A 25,050-nucleotide genomic window follows, 5' to 3' on the forward strand; every position below is an offset into this window, starting at 1 on the left:
CCAATTGAAAACGTCTATTCAATGGTAGTTGAGCAACTGGCTCGTCAGAATAAGCAAGTAACTACTCTTGATGAACTGTGGTATCGTGTTGAAGCTGCATGGGCAGCTGTACCTGTACACGCCGTCCAAGCTCTGTTTGACTCAATGCCCAGGTGTATCAAGGCCGTTATTGCGGCCAGACGTCGTTGTTCTGGGTACTCATTTCCCAGGATCTATGCACCCAAATTGCGTGAAAATGTAATCACATGTCAGTTCTAGTATAATATATTTGTCCAATGAATACCCGTTTATCATCTGCATTTCTTCTTGGTGTAGCAATTTTAATGGCCAGTAGTTTAGTTAACAGTTCTTGTCCCCCTAGAATTTGTACTCAAGACGGGCTGGTGTGGTCTTGCAAGAAGCAGACGATGCGGCGTGAAGTACTCAAGTAGAACGCTGTCTTCTTGGTAGTCGAGCTCACTCGGAACTGCTCGCTCTACTGTGGAGCCGGTGCATATCATTTGCCTGGCGGTGCCAACCACTGCAACTTCTTGGTGCAGCAATCGCTGGGATATGCGCGGCCTTTGGAGTGAGTTGTCAACCTGTCGACGCCTGTGGTGCTGAATAGCGGTGCGTGCTGTCCTTAGGGCACTATAAGTCCCCCCCCCCCTCCTCCAAGTACCCTGGCCGTGGTCGCATATAGCTGCAGCCCGAACTGATGTCGAAGGTGACGTCTAGTTGCAGTTGCAGCAGATAGGATGGGAACCGCACTGAAGCCGGCGACAGGCTCCCATCCGCACCCTAGCATCCACCTGAGCCCATAAGGGACGCCTGGAAAACCACAGAGAGCGTGCACGCCTATATCCAGGGCCTAAGTCACGAACACTGGAGGGCACCCATAGGAGGGGAAGGCGGTAGGGCACATTGGCCGCTGTTAAGATGGCATTGGGGATGAGGGGCATCCACCTCCATTTGAAGCACCTTGGGCTGAGATGCTATCTGGTCTGTGGTCTGGTCTGTGACTCTGGCGCCTGGCAGCGTGCTGAATCTGTAAAACGAAATGCAGTGATAAGATCAAGGAGTCTCAGAGGGTGAAGGTGGATCCCATGTCCTTTGAGCAGCGACCCTATAGGGGAAGGAACCAAGTAAATGCACTGTTGAAGGTCATGCAAAACGGTCTCTTGTCGCCATCACTGTCTGGGCCAGAATGTCCTGAAGAGTACTTTATCCTGGATCTGAAAATAAGAATCTTTGTACTGACCGGCACCCCCGCAGGTGATGCAGGGTGCAATACCAGCAGCCGTGCAGTAGATTGGCTGGGGTAGGTTCATCTCTAGGCATTGCATGGTAGGTGGACAGGAACAGTTGCAAGGCCTGCTCTTGTGAGTGAGTTCCATGGAATTTACTCATCTGAATGTTCACACGAAATGTTCAGTTACACAGCTTGATTGTGAGTGGAACACAACTGCGTTCACACGTTCAATACCATTGGGTGTACAAAACTGTTCAGATCCCTGTGACGTGAATTGTGGCCCATCATAAGACACTAACACTTCCGTCAAGCCCTTGATGTATAAAATTGAAGTAAGTTTTCTAATAGATCTGGCCGATGTCGTAAAGTTCATCAAAACCACTAAGGAAAAACAACTGAAGGTATCCACTACAATAAGCCATTGTGTGTTTGAGAAAGGTCCAGCAAAATCAATGTGGATGCATCTCCACAGACTGTGGGGAATATTGACTCAGAAAAGCGTTGAGTTGGTGCCACCTTTTGCACTATGTAAGCAGCGCAGCTTGAGACTTCGTGTCTTCAATCTGGGTGCCCATCCCTGGCCAAGAACAATGTCATCGTTCAAGCTGCTTTGTCCTCACAACACCCCAGTGTCCTTGATGCAACAACTTAAGACATCCTGCTGAAGGATGCTCGAGATGATGACCTGAGCCTCGTCATTCTCAATGTGTAGATGTAGAACACCACACTGTACTGACAAGGCTTGATGGTGAGGTCGCCAAAATGGAATAATATTCTGGTAAACCATGTGCAAAAATAAATGTGTTCTTGTAATCCCCAGAGCCTGGAGATTGGTGTAGAAACGAGCCCGTCTTTGTACAACTGTTCAGAGAGTGACTTCCGTTCACCAAGTGCGCTCTGGTCACACTTCAGAAGCGTTTGACATGTGACCGTCAGCTGCGGGCAAATATCTAGTGCTGCGAGGAGTATATATGTTGCTGACTGTCTTCGCGGTATATTTACTAGTGTCTGGCAGTCGATATGTATATGAATGATGAAAAAGGGGCGATTTTGTATGCCATAGGATATGGATTGTATGTTTACTACATCGACATGTTACACGGTGATATATTGCTGGTTTGGAGATCGGTTTCATGCTCTAATATTCCAGCTCCCATCCTCAGTGACAGAGCAGTGAAACTGAATAAGAGTCTTTCTGTATTTGACGATATGTAGGGCACTTTTGAAGGGTTTAACTGTCAGTGCAATATGGCGATCTGCACATAATAATTTTTGCCACTGAAAGTCTTGTCTGCAGAAAACAATGGCGGACAGTGCCCCCACACGGGCAGCAGTTTGACAGGTAAATTCAGTGATGAACAGGCTGTCCCATTAGGATTGCTGGGGAGAAAGCAGTAGATGGTATTCTGGAACAGATTTCTATAGCGTGTCCAGAGGGGGGAGGGGACTTGCCTGTTATTTACATTGACATGTGACATGAGTATACCATTGAGAACCTTTTAGTTGCTATGCAGACATCTCTCTCAGCACTGGACCCGCACCACAGCTATGTGTCATCATGCAAGCAACGGTGCCTAGGTGAACACGTATTTCAACAGGAATTTGTCAGGCGTCAAGTATGAAAGGAATGCCACTGCCTCATGCTTACAGCACCCAATTCACACCTGTGCGTGGCTCGGCAGCTGATGACCGCGACGTCACTTCACAGGGGCAGCCAGTGGATCCCCATTCTGGGAAACATGTGCGGTAGTGTCCTGTACGGTCCACTGGACAGGGGACGCCGGGCGGTGCGTACGTGCCTTGGTGATCTGTAACATCAGTATAACAATCAAAGAACTCTTTAACTGTAGACACGATTTTCACCTACTGGCTGCCAGTGGCAGTGGCGGTGGCATGGGGTGGTGTCGACGCGTACACGTGTTGGAATCTCTGACACGTCGCGGCTGATGAGAGTTCAAAATCGTTTTTTATGTGCAATGAGTGTTTGTGCACTGCATTATTTCTGGTTGTTTAAGTGTTGTGAACATGTTTGCAAAACGTTACACATGCATTGTTTTTTGACAGTTTACAAGTTCCTTGCATGTCAGTATGCAGTGTACTGCATTATTTAGGTAATTTATGAGTTGTTTGCTGGTCCTTACATCAGTGTACTGCATTATTTACGAGTTGTTTGGAGGTCTGCAAACTGTGTAATGTGACCTCAAGCACGTCAGAGCGAGTGTTTTGTATCTGTGTAATAAATATACTATGTCAGATTGGTCCATAAATAAATTGTTGTGAAATAAATACAGTACACTCCTTCCTCTTTCCTGCAGCCCATAACAGGCTGCACCCTTTTCCTGCCATTTTTCCCCTCCAGACCGCCATCTTGGATTATGTCATGGGAGGGGCGACAGTGCCCTCTGGTGGCAGTGCTGTGTACTAGGTCAGTTGGACCCTGGACCTCGTGGTGAACACAGTTGATGGCGCTACTGCCTCTAATTGTTTAAATAAAGACTGAAAATAAAGACTTATGTCCATCATATCCACCACAGGCTGAGTCCTTCCCAGCCAGTTTCTAGAAAGAGGTGGCAGTCAGATGACTTAGGTTAGTGGAGGTAGCCCAAGTGACCTATTTTCCCACCATTTTCTTAGGTTTTTGGAGGTAGCCATGGTGTGTTGCATTGTTTGATGGAATTTGAACTTCCCGCGATTTTCTGGTTGAGGGAAGGGGGCAGGGGAGGGGGTTAGGTTAATTAATTGATCAATTTAAGTAGTCAGTCAAACTGATAAGAGTTAGAGGGGCGATTCCAATAACTCAGATCTGAAAGTGTACACATAGCATCAAGGGGGGAGGTTTCCTGAGGGGTCAGGTGGGAGAGGAAGTGAGCTGGGAAACAATAGGTTAATTGTCTGTTAATCAAAAGGAAGGATCCTTTTAGCAGAACAATAGGTTAAGGACCTGTCAATCAAAGGAGAACACTAGGTTTGCCCTGAGTGCATACTTGCCCCGGATGTAGGCAACTTGTACTAATAAAATGGACCAGAACGAGCTTTGTTCCACTACTGAGGATGTGTCACCCCAACTGTGGCGATGCTTCTTGCGCTGCTTCGGCGATCATTGTTTGTGCACCCTGCCCTCTGCCGCCGTAGGCGATGTCTCACTGTGGTCATCGAGCGTTTGTTGGTCTGTTGCTGCCGCCAATGTCTCGTCCATGCTGTGTGCTACAGGAGGTTCTTCCCCCATCTGATGTGAACATTTTTGAGCATATATGGGATGCCTTGCTCTTGCAACGTGCTGTTAAGACGAGATCTCCACTCCCTTGTACCTTTACGGATTTATGGACATCCCTGCAGGATTCATGGTGTCAGTTCTCTCCAACACTACCTCAGACATTAGTGGAGTCCATGCCATGTCGTGTTGTGGCACTTCAGCGTGCTTGGTGGTGCCCTATACGATATTAGGCAGGTGTCCCAGTTTCTTTGGCTGTTCAGTGTATATCACACATTTGACAGCTGTTGCATAATATTATCAGTACTGATACTGATGTGTGAAGCTGTTCGTTAGAATTTTGCTATACCATGATGAGGGTCTGGCCAGTTTGTTACAATTTTACAGTAAAATGATAATGTATGAGAGATGAAGTAACATGTAGTCTCCACTGTGTGATAGCAGAAGTTAGCATTATCAGCATAGGAGGACCCTATGATGGGGTCACTATAATGTTTGGGTGACTTTGAAAAGTAGTTGGAAGCATAGCAACCCTCGTTTCTTATCTTTACAAATGTGTATTACTACAGCAGTTTCCACTGTGTGCAGCATTACAATTATAGCAGAAAATGGCAGACATTTTATGCTGCATGATGAAGTTGATACGCTTACATTGAAGCAGTATAATATTTGGATGGCTTTGATAATGGTTTCAACCAAATTAAAATGAGGTTTTGACAAATATAAACATGGGAATAATATTGTTTCTTTTGATACAAAGATCAATCTATTCTCATCATCTTTAAGCCATAATGTAGATCAGCAGTAATGCCCATGCATGTAGTGCAGTGTTATAGAACCAATGTTTATGTATTTTGGCCCATTTAATGTGATATAAGGAACTAATACGAAGCTCACTGACTAACCTACTCTAGTTATAATAAACAAGCTGCATCTATCTTGATAAGTAGTACAGACATTTTTAATGTGGAGATATTTGAATTGAGGATTCATTGTCCCTTGCAAAGTGTGGCATAAATGTCGAACTTTAGTAGTGCTGTTATGCAACCAACGTGTGGTTTATTTTTTAAAAAATCTTATGGAACAATTAAGTTCTGACAGTAGTGCCACACGTATTTTGTACTCAAAATATTACATATTTTGTGAAATAACACAATTTTATTTCAGTTCAAATTTCGAATTTTCATTTGTGATCAGAAATCTAGTTAAATTTACATATTATGATAAGCATCTGAATGTTTTTTACTCAAAATCACTACTTATTTTGTTAAATAAGATTTTTTGCGCAAAGATCATATTTTAAAGATTCTGAAGTTTTCTCTCTGTGTGTAGAACTTGGCCCACCGTTGTCTTTGGTCATGTTTAGATATCATTTTAGAGCATTTCGAAGTTATATTTGTATATTCCGAAAATGTGTAGTTTAACTGATCCAATGAAATAAGGATCATGTCAAAACGCTGTACTTTTAGTATGGTTTGTTGTGCTTAAGTCTCAGGAAAGGTGATGGTGTATAGAATACCAGTGAAACATAGCTGCACTTATGTTCAGGATCAAAAACAGATATTTCAGCCAGGAAATAACGCAAGTTATATTTTTCTAGTGTAGGACATGACTCTTCTTCCCCCTGAAAATTGTGCTTACTGCGATGAAGCGCTACTAAAAAATTTCTGAATATGTTAGGTGATGGAAGTTCATTCTTTGTACCACCACTAAGATAACCTCAGATCGAAATGCCAATATTCTTACGTATTTTGACAAACATTACAGACACATTACAGCTTTGGGACCATAGTGCCGATTGGTAGATGTCGTAGCCTTCCACAAACTTTGTTTTCTTATAAAACCCCATTTAGGAGTAAAATAAAGTGTCAGCTGCTTACATAACATGCTACATGTGTTTTGTACAGTTATAGAATAATTTAGGTGTGGAATTATCATTGTGGCAAGTAGTTTGAGAGTTCAATCATGCATTAGGCTTCACATATTAATTGCATTTTTTCAATATCTGACAGTAATTCAGATTGTCTGTTTGTTTGCGTGCTTGCCGTCTTATCATAGTATTTTAGCCAGCACGTGTTTTGTGCAGTTAAAGGCTTGGTCAGGTTCGTTTTTCTACATCACCTCATTTAGGCATAAAAATGAAATTTCAGCTGCCTGGTTACCATGTTATTTTTTAGCCACTTTTCTTTTCTAACAATTTAGACATGACATTAGCGTGTGAGTAATTAATTTGAGAGTTATTAGTCATGTTTAGGTATCAGTTTTGATGGATATGTGTGTTTGTTCTTGGGGGGAGAGGGATGGATGGGACATTATTCAAAGACTTTCTGTGTCACTGACGTATTTTTTCATAAATTTTAGACGTGGAAATAACATTAAGATACCTGAAAATCAACATATGTTTCCTAGATCAATTTGCATGTGGAAAATATTTAAGTGGAACATTGTGTGTATGTGTCTTTTGTTGGCGATGAAGTTTACATACTTTAGATGTGGAAATATGTCACGGTACATCTACTATATATTGTTATTTTTATAAGTACTTCTGAACATGGCACAAAAAATTTATTCGAATACTTTTGAAATGCCTAAGTTGGCGCTTCTGATGCCACTTTGTGATTGTCAGTGTTGTTTTAATAGCTAGTATATTAATGGGATGTGATTTACTGTTTCATTTTAATGGCCGCCAATAATACAACAAATGAGATGTGGCTTCTTGAATTGTGACTCATGTCATAGGTAAGAGGAGCATGGCTTGTGGTGTTATAGTGGTGTTGCCACAGATAAGGAAGGCATTGACCTGCTCACATGATCTCACAAATGTAAACAAAGTGAAATGGATAGATGGTAGCCTAACTACTGAGGTAATGCCAAAACTTGTCACAAAGATGTAATATTATGTACACTGTGGCGCATAAAATAATTCTTACGCCATTGTAGCAACATATCAAAGAAGAGAAAGCATTTCACAACACATATTTATGTGGGCCAGATTACGGCAATGAGGGTCTGCAGAAGTCGGATTTTACATAACACCCATGTTATTTGATATTATTAATGATGTACTCATCAATTGGGTTTTTGGTATTAAAAAATACAAAATTTCTCTGTGAAGTATACATGTTGGCTACCAACAAATCGTGTAGGTTCTCCTTAAACTGTATCTAAACTTTTAATGGCTGCTGCCAAGCTACCGGTATTTGATTTGTGTGTTTGTTAATGATGACCATCTTTCTTGATCAAAGTAAGTGACCCTAAACCGCTATTTACAGTTTTCTTATTTCTATTGCCGATTTAATGAACTAGGCTGCTAATTTCGGAACGACATATATTACGTTAAGACAAATTTCATTATTGAGTAGGTATATTGGCAATAATTACTTAGTACCCCATGGACACTCTCGAGTTCACGCACAGGTAATTCATAATACATAATTTTGGACTGAAAAACTTTAGCTTACCTTAATGGGTCACCCCAAGAACCGATCCCATATGATATTTTGGAATGAAGGTAACTAAGGTATATTAGATTTTAGCTTTTATATTACCAGTCTCTGTCATGTACATTGTGAATTAATATTTCTTTAGATACTTCAGAAGGTCTCTGGTATCCTCCACCAAATTAAATTTATTATCAAGTTATAATCTAGCCATCATCTATTATCCTTCCATTTTCAATTTCAGGACAAGCAGGAAAGAGAGGAAGAAGAAAGGAAAAGAAAGATTCAGTTATACGTCTTTATTTCAAGATGTATTGCATATCCATTCAACGCAAAACAACCAACTGATATGACTAGAAGGCAGACGAAGATCACAAAACAACAATTAGATGTAATTCAAGGACGATTTCAGGTAGGTACCACAGCAACAATACAATGGGTTGTACAGTTTATATTTTAATTGACTTATGGTTCTGGAACTGCAGTTAGTCAAACAAATTTAGTGTCCTAACTTTTTAATATGTATTAAAATTTTCAAGTATTTTTTGTAAGGATTGCCCAATAATTATGTGTGACTTCATGTTTTAGTGAAATTAAAATTTTTAAGGTCTTTGTGCTACTATGGACTTAAAATAATTAGGCTACTAGTTGTTTTACAGTATCTTACCTGCACAAATCAGCTTCTGTTTTACACACTCATTCATCATCAACCAACTGTTTTCGGTGTTCAGATAGTACTGTTCTCATAATAGGTGAAATTAAATTTTTAAATATCTGTATGATTTGAGAAAAGAGCATATTTTCATACACACACTCGAACACCTTCAAATAAATTTTTTGAGGTATCATTGTAAAATGATGTGTAACTTTGCAGGAATAAATAATAATGTATAAAGTAGTATACAAGGTGCATCTGAAAAGTTCAGTGACTTTTACTGGCTACCATTAGTTGCAGTTCTTAGAAATGCGTTGAACCTCTTGGCGATTATTTTGAAGGCCAGTAAGGTGTTACTACATTTAAGAATATTTACCCAACTGGAATAAGGATCAAAAAATCCCATTTACATGAATACATTTGCCTCAATATTAGCATTTTGAAAATCTAGTGGTGACCTTTTTTTTTTTTTGTCCAATGTGGATCGCAGTTTGGCTTTAGCAGAAAGAGAATCTGTGCTGATATCATCAGCACCTAGTTCATTATTAATGTGTCACTTACCTCTGTCTGCTAGATAGCTTTTCAGTCAACTGAATCAAACAGAGCATTTCTCTTAAAAGTATTTTAATATCCTCAAGCTGAGTACCCACTACAGTAATGATTAAATATAGTAGGTGATTAGAATGAAATATGTTATATTTGTGTTTTGCAGATTCTAGTGATCATTTGTAGAACCTCGGTGGTATAACATAACGCCTAGTCTATAATGTATAAGACACTTTCAGTGGTATGCGGATTATTCATTGCAGATCAAATATTTTCGCATCGCCCTGTGCACTGATTGCAGATACAAAAAATGCATTGACCTCTGTCGGTGGGATTGTCTACCTCCTGTATCCACATACACAGGCAATAACACTTATGTGATACTACTCCTCATATTTAATTACTATGAACATGGTACCAGCACTGCCAGCTACCTTACACCGACGAGCCAAATGATTATGACTACCTGCTTAACAGTGTGTGTATTCACATTTGGAGAACAATACACAAACAATAATTATTAAACGTGACATGGATTCGACAACTCTTTTGTAGGCTTCCAGACGTATATGACACCAGATGTGTAGAGACAAGTCATATAATTTTCATCAGTTACAGATTGGTGATTTGTAGGCGCAGAGTTTGTGCCTAAATACATTCCAGGTGTGTACCATTGGACTCAGATCAGACGAATTTGGTGCCCGAGACATCAACATGGATTTACTAACAAGCTCCACAAACCACTGTACTGTAGCACATGGCCGCGTGACATGGACAGTTAAGCGCGAAATGTACACAGACGATACAATACGTGATACGACACATTGCAATGAAGATCACGTGATGCGGTGCTAATCTGTGGCAAAACTGGTGTTCACACTGGAGCGATACGACAAGCAACAAGACCGCACAAATCAGGTTTCTGTCTCAGTTCAATCATGAGCTCTTCTGAAAAGGACGTTAGTTTGGTTTATTATTTCTTAAAGCTCAGAAAAATGTAAAAGGAAAGGAAATAGTGTGTACACCAGTACAATGCTATGAACATCAAACAAAGATCGGCTGTGGGTAATTGTGAGCTCTCTAAATACGAACACAAATTTCATCGAATGACTCGAGACATTTTCCACTTTTAGAGAAACTGATATCAGCCACTTTGATAAAGTAGGTCACAAATATTCGACTTATCTCTCCTACGGACAGGCTACTCATTACAATAATGTAAGTTGGTGCAGATGTTTGAGTGACATTAAAAATGCAGTATGAAAAGTAAATTTTTAATAAAACAACCTAGTATAGTACTTTATTCAGTGTTTGTGTGTGTGTGTGTGTGTGTGTGTGTGTGTGTGTGTGTGTGTGTGTGTGTGTGTGTTTGTGTGTAAATAATGATTACAAGTTAATAAAGCTAAAATAGTATGTCTACAACTGTTCGTTTTCACAAGGTAGTGGCAGTATATGATTCAGCTGGAGCCATATGCAGAAGAAAAGTTGCTGGATATGAAAAGAGACCATCGATGGCCTAGCAGTGGGTGGTGAACTCTGTACATGTACAAACGCATTCCCATCTTGAAAGCACACATGTGAGTGAACACTTAAGCTTGTGTTGGTGCCATACTAGAAAGAGAAACACTAGGCAGCTCTGTATAGCAGGCAGCAATAGCCTCACGTGTGGATCATTGCTGTCAACCTCATCAGGGACACCCACTAATATATGCAGCATGTCCTCTTTGTGAGAGATGGTAGTATGGATTAAAACAAGACAAGAATGTTCATGCTCTAAAATCCATACCTTAAGACTTATGAGCACTTGGTCATCCCAGCTGCTGTGAAACCCATCTCCTCTGCAGCAACCTCTGTACAGTATCTAGTTAATTAGTTGCGTGTTCCATAAATAATTTGAACGATTCTTTAATCGAAATTATGTAGAACGATTCAGTTTACAGGATATGTAACTTGATATGTGTAAACGCCAGTGGTCGCATTATTTTACTAGTTCTAATGAGGCAAGTACACATTAAAACGAGTGGTTTCTTTCTCACCAGTTTTACAGCAACGAGTTGTCCAGGAGAAATGATTTTGATTTAAAATTTGCTTTGCTATCTGTCAGACTTTGTCTGGTATTGGGCAGATTATCAAAAATTTTGTTGCTGTATATTGAACTCCTTTCTTCGGCACTGGAAGCTTTTATAGTGGACAATGAAGGTCATTTGTCTCTCTAGTGTAGTAGGGATAGATATTACTGTTCTCAAATTGTGATGGATTGTTTATGAGTAATTTCATTATTGAATATACGTGTTGTGACAGTGCAGTTAAAACGTCTAGTCCTTTGAAGAGGAATCTATATTATGTCCATGAGTGAACACCACATATTATTGTTACTGCTTGCTTTTGTGCAATCAATACTTTTTTTCTAAGTGAAGAGTTACCCCGAAATTACACCATAAGACATGGGGTTAGTCACCCTCTAAGCTGGACAATCGTGCATGAACAGTTCCTGTACCCACATCATGTACAAGTCAACGTCCTTCAGCCAGAAGATCGGCCTGTCAGAATGCACTTCTGTCAATGGCTGTTGCAAAGACATAGTGAAGATCCACTTCCCACAACAAAGATACTGTTCAGAGAAGGCTGGTTTCACACGAGATGGGATTTAAAATTTTTAGAATCAACATGTGTGGGTTGATGCAAAGCTACATGCAGTTGAAGAAGAAAGTTCTCAGCGCCAATTTTCCATTAATGTATGCTTGTTAGACTAATAGGACCTCGCGTACTGTAAAACCCCTTGACTGGTGCGAGGTACTGTCAGTTTCTATGAAACAACTTGCTTGCCTTGCTACAGGAGGTACCATTTAACAGTGGCTGGAGCTGTAGTTCATGTATGATGGAGCAACAGCCTATTCTCTTCGAAATGCTGAGATCGACTGACACAGACATTTGATGAGCAATGGATTGGTTGGGGTGGTTCATTATATTGGCTAAATCGATTCACTGGCCTTAATCTCTTGGATTTTTCGATGTGTGGATACTTGTAATCTTAATGTATGTAAGTCCACGAGATAAAATTCCGCAAGATATAGAAGCCAGTAACTCGCGAATAAAATGATATTTTTGTACTCCCAGTTTTAAATAAAATTTAATTATCTAATCTAGATTTCATACACATCAATGTATGGGATAAACGAACCATACACAAAGTTGACGCAGTGCGTTTGTACCTCTTCAAACTCTTTAACATTGTGTGTAATACTTTACTTAATTTGATGCAGCACAGTAACTATGATGAATAGCGAAAATAAGTTGAGGCCTTTATCGAGCAGAGATATCAGATTGTAAGATGTACGAAATCAAATTTCGCCACCTTATAGTGTTTTTTTTTAATTTTGATTATAATTACTTCGTAACTGCGAGCAAGTCCACGTGGACAGAGCTAGGCACACAGTGCGTTATCACCTGTATGAAAATCAACAAGTCAAGAACAAAATGAGATATCACTCCGTTCTCAATTTTAAATAAAATTTCGATGTCTCATCTACATTTTGCATACAGAAAACTGTGGGCTAAAATCAATCATATGTAAAGTTTACACTATTCGTTTTTACCTGCAAACTCTTTAAAATTTTGTGCTATGTACTTAATTTGATGCAGCACAGTAACTATGATGAATAATGAAGAGAAATTCAGTCCTTTATCGAGTAAAGATATCAAACTTTAAGAAGGGCAAGCATCAAATTTTTTCACATAATAGTTTTCTTACAGACTGATTATAAGTATTTCACATCAGCCAGAACGGTGTCTGGCAGTACTAGTAGCAGCATTAGGTGAGCGGTACGGCTGCAACAAAGCTGCTCTCCGCACGGAATGTAGAGAGCATGTCTGTATCAGTAAAAGGGCTAAATTTTATAATTAATGGTTTAATATTGTGAGGATTAAAACAAAATTTAAAAAATGTTGATAGCAGTGGGATTCGAACCATGCTATCCACTAAAATCCCTCATATTCTATGCTTACAAAATACATTACATGCGATGCTCAAAGAAAAATATAGATCTGGGGCTGTGAGCAACACAGTGCCCTCACTGCTGGCAGGGATGATACGACACCATAGCATGTGCAATTGATAACAGGCAGCTGTGTCTGTTCTCTGACTTGATCACAGTGTGGCTGACTATTAGTTCAGCACTCGATACTTACTTAAAGTTATCATGGAGATAGCACTAAGAAACATATTTTCGTCCATTCTATTTGCATACCAGCATGTATTCAAAGAGAATTGCCATAATTTTAGTGCAATTTCTGGTACGCATTCGAAGAAATATGGCATAATTTTAGTGTGATATTTACAGTGTGCTGTAGCACATTAGCACTTAATCGCCGGTTGCCTCTCGAGTAAGCTATTGCGATCAATTCAGTGATAAGAGTATTATCATCAAAATCGACAGCAGAGTAACACCACAACTATAATTCAGATATATATATGCCAAAGTCACATACCAAAGATGAAGAGCTAGAGGAAATATATGAGGATATTGACTGTGGAATTCAGTAGGTAAAGGGAGATGAAAATCTAATAATCAAAGTGATCAGAACACTGTAGTAGAGAAACAGATAGAAGGTAGAGTTATTGCAGAATACGTTCTTGGTAGTAGGAATGAGAAATAAGAAAGACTAGTTGAATTATGCAGTAAATTTCAGGCAGTAATAGTGAATATCCTATAAAAAAGTCACAAGGGGAGGAGGTATACTTGGAAGAGTCGAGGAAACTCCAGAAGATTCCAACTGGATTACATCATGTAGAGACAGATATTCCAAAATCGGATATTAGATTGTAAGATGTACCCAGAATCACATTAGACATAGATCACAATTAAGTAATAAAGAAAAGTGGAGATTAGAAGACTGAAGTTTCAGAGAATCCATGTCCAGAATTAATGTGGAATTAAGTGGTGTACTGAAGAGCTGACGAATGATGAGTTTGTCTGAAGTTCTCTAGGACTGTAGTTACTGTGATGATGAATACCAAAACAGACAGTTCAGTTGAAATGAGATGGTCACCGCAAAAAAAAAAAATAATCAGAAAATCTCGATATACAAATATAGGAACAAGAAAGGTAACGGCAAAGGTACCTTGAGTAACAGAAGAAATACTTCAACTGATTGCTGAAAGAAGGAAGTACAAACAAATTCGGGGAAAGACTGAAATAAAGCAGTTTAATCACTTAAGAAAGAAGTAAAGAGGAAGTGCAGAGAAACCAAGCCAGAATAGCTGCAGAAAAAATTTTAAAGAAACTTAGAAAGAGATAGTTAACGAAAGGACTGTTTCAGCATTTAGCAATGTCAAAACAACCTTCATTTAAATTAAAGGAAAAAGCGATAATATTAAGAATGCAAGAGTAATTCCACTGTTAAAGGCAGAAGAGAGAACAGATAAACGGGAAGACTACACTGGAGGCCTACACAAGGTGGAGGAACTGTCTGATGATGTGATACAAGAAGTAATGGGAGTTTGTCTGGGGAATGCAGGAGATACAGTGTTAAAGTTTAACATCGTTTTGGAACACTTGTGATTACATAAAGCAGAAGGAATAGATGACATTCCTCTCAAATTTGTACAATCTTTGGGAGAGTTGATAACCAGAGGACTATTGAAGTTGGTTTGTAGGATCTATGAGAATGGAAACATACCGTCAGACTTTCAGAAAAATATCATCCACGCAATCCTAAAGGCAGCAATGGCGGATAAGAACGAGAACTATTGTAAAAGGAGCTTAAAAGCCCATGTGTCAATGTTGCAGACAGTAATAATATACTTTAAGAAGAATGGAAAAGAAAATTCAGCATATGTTAGACGCCAGACAACTTGGCCCTAGGAAAAGTAAATGCACTGAAGAGATATTTATGAGATTGCACTTGATATAAGAAGTAAGACTTAAGGATCCATTTTCCTGTCAGCCTATAATATACGAGATTTTTACGATTTTTTCGGAAAAATTAATGCAGCAATCAATACAAGTATTTTTGCACATTATTTATTGATTCTTGGACAGCTTTTCTGATTTTGTTATAAGAAATTCGGTCATCTTTAAGTCCCCCAGCGAAAGAGTTAAATTTGCTCTTTCTAAGATGAGGTTTGTCCATGACGTAAGTCTTGCAGTCTGCAGATCTCCATCTGCAATAAAAAAAAAAAACAATTTTCTTAATCTGTAGGATATTTTACACGGAGTAATAGGCCAGTTTTTTGAAATCTAAAAAAATAATAAAATGGCATACGTTTAAAACAAAGATGTAGTTTTGTTGTGTGTTTTGGTCACGTTTTTTGCAATACATAAGGAATAAATTAAAATAAAAAATAGTCTATTACACCTTGGGTACGTGCCCAAGTAGTAATTCACCCAAATATAATAAAGATATCTTTATTAGCATGCTTGAAATCCGTTCAGTCAGCTTGAGATACAGTAAATTACAAGCTGACAGGATGGATTACGAATACACAAATAAAGGTATCTTTCTAAAATTTGGCTGAATTACTCCTTTTGTTTTAATTTATTCATTAGTTATTGCAAAAACTATGACCAAAAATAGTCAATTAAACTACATATTTGTTTCAAACATCTGTCATTTAATTATTTTGTCAAAATTCACAAAAAATAAAAACTGTGCTGTTACTCCATGTGCAATATGCTATAGGTTAAGATATTTGTTTATTTTTTTATTTCATATAGGATTTGCTGACTGCAGGACTTCTGTTGTGGACACGCCTCATTTTGGGCAGAGCAACTTTAACTCGTTAGATGGGGCTTAACGAGGACTGAATTTCTTTAAAAAATGTTGTCCAAGAATCAATAAATAATGTTTAAAAATATTTAAATTGATTGTGTTATTAGTTTTTCCAAAAAAAATCGTAAAAAAACGCTTATTTTATGACCTGACTCAGGAGAATGAACCGTTAACAAAAATCAAGATAACTTCATAGAACTTGTTGACCTACAAAAAGGGTTCAACAATGTAAAATGGCTCAAGATGTTTGAAATTCTCAGGATGATAGATGTACGTTATAGAGAATGATTGGTATTGTACAATAGGAGGGTGATTTGAAAAGTTCTCGGAACGGAATAGAAAAAAAGTACTTATGTCAGTGAAACTTGTTTTATTTTTCAATGTAGTGTACTTGTAGATTAGTGCACATGATCCAACGATGTTCCAGAATCTTGATCCCATCTCGAAAATGAGTTTCCTCCAGGCCTGCAAAATTAGTTTTCAACTCCGGCTATCATTTCTTCTTTTGAAGTGAATCTTCGTCCACCAAGAAAAATTTTCGGTTTAGGGAGGAGATGGAAGACTGACGGAGCCATATCAGCTAAATACGGCTGGCGTGGCAACAATCCATACCTTAGGTCGTGTAATTTTGCCATGGCGACGGCACATGTGTGCGAACACGCATTGTCTTGATGGGAGGTGACTTCTTCCTTGTGAAACCTCGGCTTTTTTTGCGTATCTTTTGTGGCAAATTGTCCAGGAGGTAAGCATAGTAATTTCCAGTTATTCATTGCTCAGTGGGGAGACAATATAAAACAGAATCCCCTTCGCATCCCAGAACACTGATGCCATGAACTTTCCGTCCGAAGGAATTGCCTTTGCCTTGGTGGCTGAGAAACAGCATGTTTTCACTGCTTTGACTGTTGGTTTGCTTCTGGGGTATAGTAGTGCATCCAAGTTTCATCTGTGGTCAGAAACCGGCTCAAAAAATCTTGTTCGTTTCTCCTAAAACGGGCCAAACATTGTTCCGATACGTCCATTCTCATGCGTTTTTGATCCATCATCAAGAGTCACTGCACCCGTCTTGTAGGTAATGTTTTCATTTCTAATTATTCAGTTAAAATGTGATATACCCTTTCAAACGGCATCTGCCAAGTGTGAGCAATTTCACGCACTTTCTATCGGTGTCCTCCATGACCATTTTGTACACTTTTGCAATGATTTCTGGAGTAGTGACACATCTTGACCGACCACTGCACGGATCATCATCTAAGCTCTCTCGAGCAGATTTAAATTCAATTGTCCACTTGACTACAGTTGAATATGGAGAAGCAGAGTCACGCAGTGTTGTCTGGAAATGTCCTTTTCTTTCATACCTTTCTTTACAAAGTACATAATCATTGCTCGAATTTCGATTTTTTCCATTTTCGCAAATCACTACGCGGTAACTACAACAGAGCCACGTCACCGCCACAACTATCATCCAAGACCACTGACGTGGCACGTGTTTACAAGCAACAGTCAAATGAATATCACGTGAACAACCCGTTGCGTTATCGCTGACCTCTCGTGGTGATTCCGAGAACCTTTCAAACCACCCTCGTACGTAGGCCTTCAGCAACCAAGAAGGAAAAGTAAAAATGGAAGACTGGCAACACAGTGTTAGTATTAGAAAGACTATAAGGCAAGGCTGATTTTGCGCTACTGTTAATCTATACACTTAAGAAGCAACGATGATAAAAGAAGGGTTCGAGAGTAGGATTAAAATTCACAGCGAAGGGATCTCAAAAGTAAGACTCACTAGTGACAGTGCTATCTTCAGTGAAAGTTAAAATGTAGAATGAACAATTTAATGAGCACATACATTGGATTGAGAGTAAACAGAAGAAAGTTACAAGTAATGAGTAGCAGCAAAAATGATGTAACTATAAACTTAACATCAAAATTGAGGACCAGGAAGTACATGAAATGAAGGAATTCTGCTACCTTGAAATAAAACTAACACACGATGAACAAAGCAGGAAGGGCATAAGAAAATCAGAGCAGCACAGATAAAGAGGACATTCCCGGCCAAAAAAGTTTACTAGTATCAAACATTGGCCTTAATGTGAGGAAGAAATATCTGAGAATGTCTGTCTGCAGTTCAGCATTGTATGGAAGTGAAAAGGTCACTGTGGGAAATCTGGAAACTAAGAGAATTGAAGTGTTTCAGTGGTGATGCTACAGAAAGATATCGAAAATTACGGGCACTGGTAAGAGGATAAATGAAGAGGCTCTGTGGAAATTCAGGGAGAGAAACATGTGGAAAACACTGATAAGAAGAGGACGCATAGTAACATAACATGGTTTAAGACGTGAAGGAACAACTTTCATGGAACTTGAGGAACTGTAGAGAGTATAAGCTGTAGGGAAAGACTAATATTGTAACTTTGTGTAACTGCCACTCTGAGATGAAATGGACAGAAATTTGTGATGGTTTGCATCAGATCAGTCAGAATATTGGTGACAAAAAGGAGAGGGGTCATTCCCTTTAAGTCTTCCTGCACTTACTGTTATTGTTTGGTTCTGCCAGTAGGCTTGTGAACCATATTGGATTTATTGTTGATAGGAGATGCAGTCGGTCTAGAGCGTTTGCCTTTACCTGATAAGAAAGTTACTGATCAGGTCATAAACCCATCCCTCTGGGCAGCCTTTCTAGCAACTGTTCTAACGGTGGTTTATAATTTCTTGAGTTCCTTGCCATTTTCGGTAGTCTTATTTTTCATCCTACAGTGGTGGAAATATTTATTGCATCACCTCTTACAATTAACAATTTTTGTTACAGTCATTGAATAACTGAGCTAAATTTGATTGATTTCTCTTGATTTCTATCAGAAATGAATGTACACAATAATTTTTGTCAATTTGTTTTTGTTCTTAATTTTTGTTTCTATAAAAATGTTTGTTTTTTATATTTTAACACTTTCTTCAAAAATGAGTGTAAGTGGATATGTCAGTTATTCTGTTTGCTATTCTGAAATATGAATACTAATGTTGAAAGAAACACTGCATATTAATGTTGTAACATAACACTGATGGATTTTAGCGTTTGTATTGCCTCGTATGAACACACTGTTACATTTAATACTTTGTTGCTCCACCACGCGCCTTATTCACCGCTTGGCATCGTGAAGGCATTGAAAGAATTAACTTTTTAATGTACTTCTCACTCAGTTCATGAAACCACACATGCACAACGGTGTGCAACAGCTTCCGTTTATTCCGTTGCTTCTTTTTTGTGATCGCATTTCCCATAACCTTCCAACAGTTCTCAACAGGATTGAGATCTGGGCTGTTTCCAGGCCACTCTAATACTCAAACCTCATTTTGTCGAAGGAAAGATTTTACATGAAATGTAGAAGTCCATGATAACTGACCAAGAAAGTAATCTGCTTCGTGTTTGGCACAAATATTTGTCATAGGACTCACCTTCAGAGCTCTATGGCAAGGAGCGGAGTCATCCCGAAAAATGCAATTGGAAACATCTCCAAACTGGTCCCTAATGGTTGGCATAAGCTTCCTTTCAAGGATGCTTATGTAGGCATCTGCATTTACAGTACCAGTGATGAAGTCCAGACAACCTACTCCGTGACTGGAAATGTACCCCCAGACCATCTGTCCTTGTGGGTGTTTGACTGTATGTGTTATGCATGATGGCAAAAATTCTTCACCTTTTCTTCGACGCACCAACACTTTTCCATCTGAGCCATGCAGATTAAATTTGGACACGTCTGAAAAGAGTACTTTGTTCCACATCTCTGGTCTCCATGTCACATGTGCCTTTGCCCATTGTAGTCGCTGTTGTCACATTATCTTGGTCAATAAAGGCTTCCTTCTAGGATGACGGGCTGAGAGTCGAGCCTCCAGTAGGCTATTTCTTGCAGTTCGACCGGTTACTGAGATGTTGCACATTTCTTCCCAGTCTCGCTTTAGTTCACTTGATGACAGGCGACGATCATTGAGCGAAAGTCTTTTTAATACCCTGTCTTGTTTGGCAGTAGACGCCCTTTTCCGACCTGTTTTTTTCTCACGATCAACATTTCCTTTTTCCATGTTTTTTTTTTTTTTCAGTAACCTCGAAATCTTAGACTGATTAAGTCCTGTCTTAGAGGCTATCTCCCTGGTGCTGAGACCGACAGACGAACAAGCAAGTATAGCAGCTTTCTTTTCTGGCGTGAATTCAACTGACCTGCACATCATCTCACTGCAAAGTCTCAACTTAAAATGGCAGTAGAAACACTGGTTTCATTGTACAAACAAATGACAAAACAACAAAGAGTGGTGTATTGTTGGAAAACATGCGTGAAGAAGTCAGATTATTAAGGCAAGAATATGTCAACAAAGTTTAGCAAACTGCTGTAAAAGACAAAAGACGAAGTAATTCATGGTGATGCAATAAATGTTTCCACCACAGTACTTCATTATCTCAGTTATCTGCAAAACCGATACGCATAAGAAATAAAACACTTCAGCTGAAATGCGCTTGAGAGGACGGGTAGCATCATGACCTCCATGAACGCTCCTCTTGGATCCAAGCCTGTCTCTGGTCTGCTTATACAGGGTGGTCCATTGATAGTGACCGGGCCAAATATCTCACGAAATAAGCATCAAACGAAAAAACTACAAAGAACGAAACTCGTCTAGCTTGAAGGGGGAAACCAGATGGTGCTATGGTTGGCCCGCTAAATGGCGCTGCCATATGTCAAACGAATATCAACTGCGTTTCTTTTTTAAATAGGAACCCCCATTTTTTATTACATATTCGTGTACTACGCAAAGAAATATGAATGTTTTAGTTCGACCACTTTTTTTCACTTCGTGATAGTCAAACGTATAAGTACGTGGTATCACGTAACATTCCGACAATGCAGACGGTATTTGCTTAGTGATACATTACCCGTGTTAAAATGGACCGTTTACCAATTGCGGAAAAGGTCGATATCGTGTTGATGTATGGCTGCTGTGATCAAAATGCCCAACGGGCGTGTGCTATGTGTTGTGTTGGCAGAAGAGCCAACATCGTGTTACGAGAGGAGGCCGAAATGCACGCGTTTTAGCTCACGCAGGCTGGCGTGAGGAGAGAAGAACTATACTGACGTGAAATCTGGAACATGACAAGGAATTAGAATTCAGAAAGCGGACGTAATTAGTTTGATACTTAACCTTAATCCGTTAATGATGAACGTCGCTCTTGACGGTACATGATTCACAATATTATCTGTTCAGAATACATTCGTAGTAACTGAATATGGCGCCTTGCTAGGTCGTAGCAAATGACGTAGCTGAAAGCTATGCTAAACTGTCGTCTCTGCAAATGAGAGCGTATGTAATCAGTGAACCATCGCTAGCAAAGTCGGCTGTACAACTGGGGCGAGTGCTAGGGACTCTCTAGACTAGACCTGCCGTGTGGCGGCGCTCGGTCTACAATCACTGATAGTGGCGACACGCGGGTCGGACCGCGGCCGATTTAATGGCTACCACCTAGCAAGTGTGGTGTCTGGCGGTGACACCACACTACGTATGCTGCTCGGTGTCCTGGACGACATCATACAAGTGTCCGGACCGTTCGCTGGATAGTTATGTTATTTGAGTAAACAGGAAGTGTTAAGCCACATGTGAAACGTCAACCACGACCTGCAACAAATCATGATGCCCAAGTAGGTGTTTTAGCTGCTGTCGCGGCTAATCCGCACATCAGTAGCAGACAAATTGCGGGAGAATCGGGAATCTCAAAAACGTCGGTGTTGACAATGCTACATCAACATCGATTGCACCCGTAACATATTTCTATACACCAGGAATTGCATGGCGATGACTTAGAACGTCGATGGCAGATTTTCTGCACGCGTGATTTTTAGCGACGAAGCGTCTTTCACCAACAGCAATAACGTAAACCGGCATAATATGCACTATTGGGCAACGGAAAATCCACGATGGCTGCGACAAGTGGAACATCAGCGACCTTGGCGGGTTAATGTATGGTGCGGCATTATGGGAGGAAGGATAATTGGCCCCCATTTTATCGATGGCAATCTAAATGGTGCAATGTATGCTGATTTCCTACGTAATGTTCTACCGATGTTACTACAAGATGTTTCACTGCATGACAGAATGGCGATGTACTTCCAACATGATGGATGTCCGACACATAGCTCGCGTGCGGTTGAAGCGGTATTAAATAGATATTTCGTGACAGGTGTATTGGTCGTCGAAGCACCATAGCATGGCCCGCACGTTCACCGGATCTGACGTCCTTGGATTTTTTTTTCTGCGGGGAAAGTTGAAGGATATTTGCCGTCGTGATCCACCGACAACACCTGACAACATGCGTCAGCGCATTGTCAATGCATGTGCGAACATTACGGAAGGTGAACTACTCGCTGTTGACAGGAATGTCGTTACACGTATTGCCAAATGCATTGAGGTTGACGAACATCATTTTGAGCATTTATCGCATTAATGCGGTATGTACAGGTAATCACGCTGTAACAGCATGCGTTCTCAGAAATGATAAGTTCACAAAGGTACATGTATCACATTGGAACAACCGAAATAAAATGTTGAAACATACCTACGTTCTGTATTTTAATTTAAAAAACCTACCTGTTACCAACTGTTCGTCTAAAATTGTGAGCCATATGTTTGTGACTATTACAGCGCCATCTATCACAAATCGAAAAAAGTGGTCCAATTAAGACATTCATATTTCTTTACGTAGTACACGAATATGTAATAAAAAATGGGGGTTTATATTTAAAAAACGCAGTTGATATCCGTTTGACCTATGGCAGCGCCATCTCGCGGGCCAACCATAGCGCCATCTGGTTTCCCCCTTCAAGCTAGACAAGTTTCGTTCTTTGTAGTTTATTCGTTTGACGCATATTTCGTGAGATATTTGGCTCGGTCACGATTAATGGACCACCCTGATACTTTCCTTACCACGTCACTTGTACAAAACGCCACCACGTAGTGGGCAGTGGTGATAATGTTTTGACTCATCAGTGTATTTACATGAACAATACAGGAGACACAAAGTTAGATGGTGTTGTACGAAGAGAATGACAGGTACCTGTCTAGGACAGTAAAACAAAATGGATCTGTTGCCATTATGGTCCTCTTGTTACAACTGAGTATGTTGCCAACGTCCCCTGGTAGCGACAGTGGGCATTATGATGGAAGATATGTACCGGATTTTGAGTAGCCAATGACCTAAGAATGAACTGAATTTATTTCAACCATGTTAAAAGTAACTGTAAGTCGCTAATATAAAAACCAGCTTGAACTGCTAGCAATCAGGGTTGGAAGCAATTCTTATTTCTAATTGAAAATATGTAGTTTTCTGGGGGAAAAAAAGACGCAAAGACATAGGAAATTAGTTAACATATCAGCTAGAGAGCACTTTATAAACTTCAGTCACACAGTTGTAGCAGTGTATATTTTCACCTTGTACATCATTCATGACAAATATCACAGCCTCCTTCAAATCTAACATAGCCTTCACACTACTCTAAAGAGCAATCTGTCACCACATTCAAAATCATTGATAACTGTTTCAACAAAACACGTAAGTGCAAAGTGAAGGAATGTCCACCAACAGAATGTGAGCAGTTAAAATTTTTTAACATATGCACATCATTTTGTTATGAGCTTTCGATGAGCTACTTCAAAATAATCTACCATTGGCTACCTACAGCTTGACATGCTGCCACGTTGTTGACATTTGTTACATTTCTTGCATAAATTTAGCACATATATGATGTCTTCAGTTTCATTTTCACAGTCAGTATTCAATTATTATGTCTCTCTCTGTTACATGTAGTGACAATCAAACACCATCCTTAAATAAATTAACTAAGAATCAAAATGAGGTCCATTGATTTATCCATCATAGGGGGCAAGTCTTACCATTGCACACCCACAGAAAAAGTCCTGGCTCATTTTTTAACCACAGTTTTTCAAACTTTACGTGAATTCCATTTTATAATGCTACATTTATCGTAACACCATGGTTTCAGATCAGCAGCGACACTATCATTTCCAAATATTAGCAATGTGTGTCACTACCCATACATTTTTCTTGTCCTTAGGTGTGCAGTTTACTTCCTTCTAGAATTATATGAAGAATTTGTATTTTTAATGTTGTTTAAGATGACTTTTGAGTCTTTTAGAGATAAGGTGATATTGCATTCCTTTTGAGGGACCAAATAGTTTAACGAAAAGAAAATTTTATTATATCTATGAACACGAAATAGTAGACAGTTCATTCATGACCATATATCGACGTTCTTTCGAACATATCATCAGTCGAGCAGATGGTCAGTAGCCTTCTTTTGTACCATTTTATTGAGAGACTAGAGACTTTTGGATGATTCTGAATGGATGGTAGCATTGTACATCAATAACACAATCAACATACCACTGGTTGTGATCATTAATTTCAGGCAGAGACTCTTACAATGAACCAGAAAGATCTGATGGAAGAAACTGAGGCCAAAGAAAGAAATACTTTGAGAAAAATCCTGGGTCCCTTCAAAGGAAACAGAAAGTATAGGAGGTGTAACAATCGCAAACTATATAAGCATGAGTTGAAGATATGTGACACAATTCGGAAAAGAAGAATGGCCTTTTATGGCCACGTGATATGAATGAGCTAAGAAAGGATATCTGGATAATTACCTGTGTCCAAGATACAAAAGCAGAAGGGCCTGATTCACAGTAGTTGAAAAAGATCTATGAAAACTAGATATTTCTCTTAATGAAATACACGAGAATATTCCAATTAAGGGAAAACTTCAAACGCATCTTATTCTCCAGGTTAAAGCTGAAACTGAAGACAGGGCAGACATTGCTCCATGAGAGAAAAGAAAAGGACCAGAAATGAGTGCATGAACACTAGTCAGCTGTTAAGGCTCGAGAAGAGAGACAGTTAAAATGACATAGTCCATAGTTGATCTAATAAGAAAAAAGTAGTAGGAGAATATGGTCTGTTTTAAAGGAATGAAATATATTGAAGAGCCAAAGAAACTAGTACACCTGCTAATATCGTGTAGGCCCCCGCGAGCCCTCAGAAATGCCACAACACGGCATGGCATGCACTCGACCAATGTCTGAAGTAGTGCTGGAGGGAACAGACGCCATGAATTCTGCAGGGCTATCCATAAATCCGTAAGACTATGAG

At 39.5% G+C, this 25,050-nt stretch overlaps 1 protein-coding gene across 1 annotated transcript in view; it reads left to right on the forward strand.

Moving 5' to 3' along the window:
• The window catches only part of LOC126248390 (calcium-dependent secretion activator-like), a 1,500,396-nt gene that overhangs the window by 487,117 nt on the left and 988,229 nt on the right, over positions 1-25,050 (forward strand). The window contains exon 4 of the mRNA XM_049949341.1: positions 8,127-8,294. Within this exon, the coding sequence (XP_049805298.1) occupies positions 8,127-8,294 (168 nt within the window). The remainder of the gene's footprint in view (positions 1-8,126; positions 8,295-25,050) is intronic.

Source organism: Schistocerca nitens, chromosome 3 (assembly GCF_023898315.1).
Source record: "Schistocerca nitens isolate TAMUIC-IGC-003100 chromosome 3, iqSchNite1.1, whole genome shotgun sequence".
Classification (NCBI taxonomy): Eukaryota; Metazoa; Arthropoda; class Insecta; order Orthoptera; family Acrididae; genus Schistocerca; species Schistocerca nitens.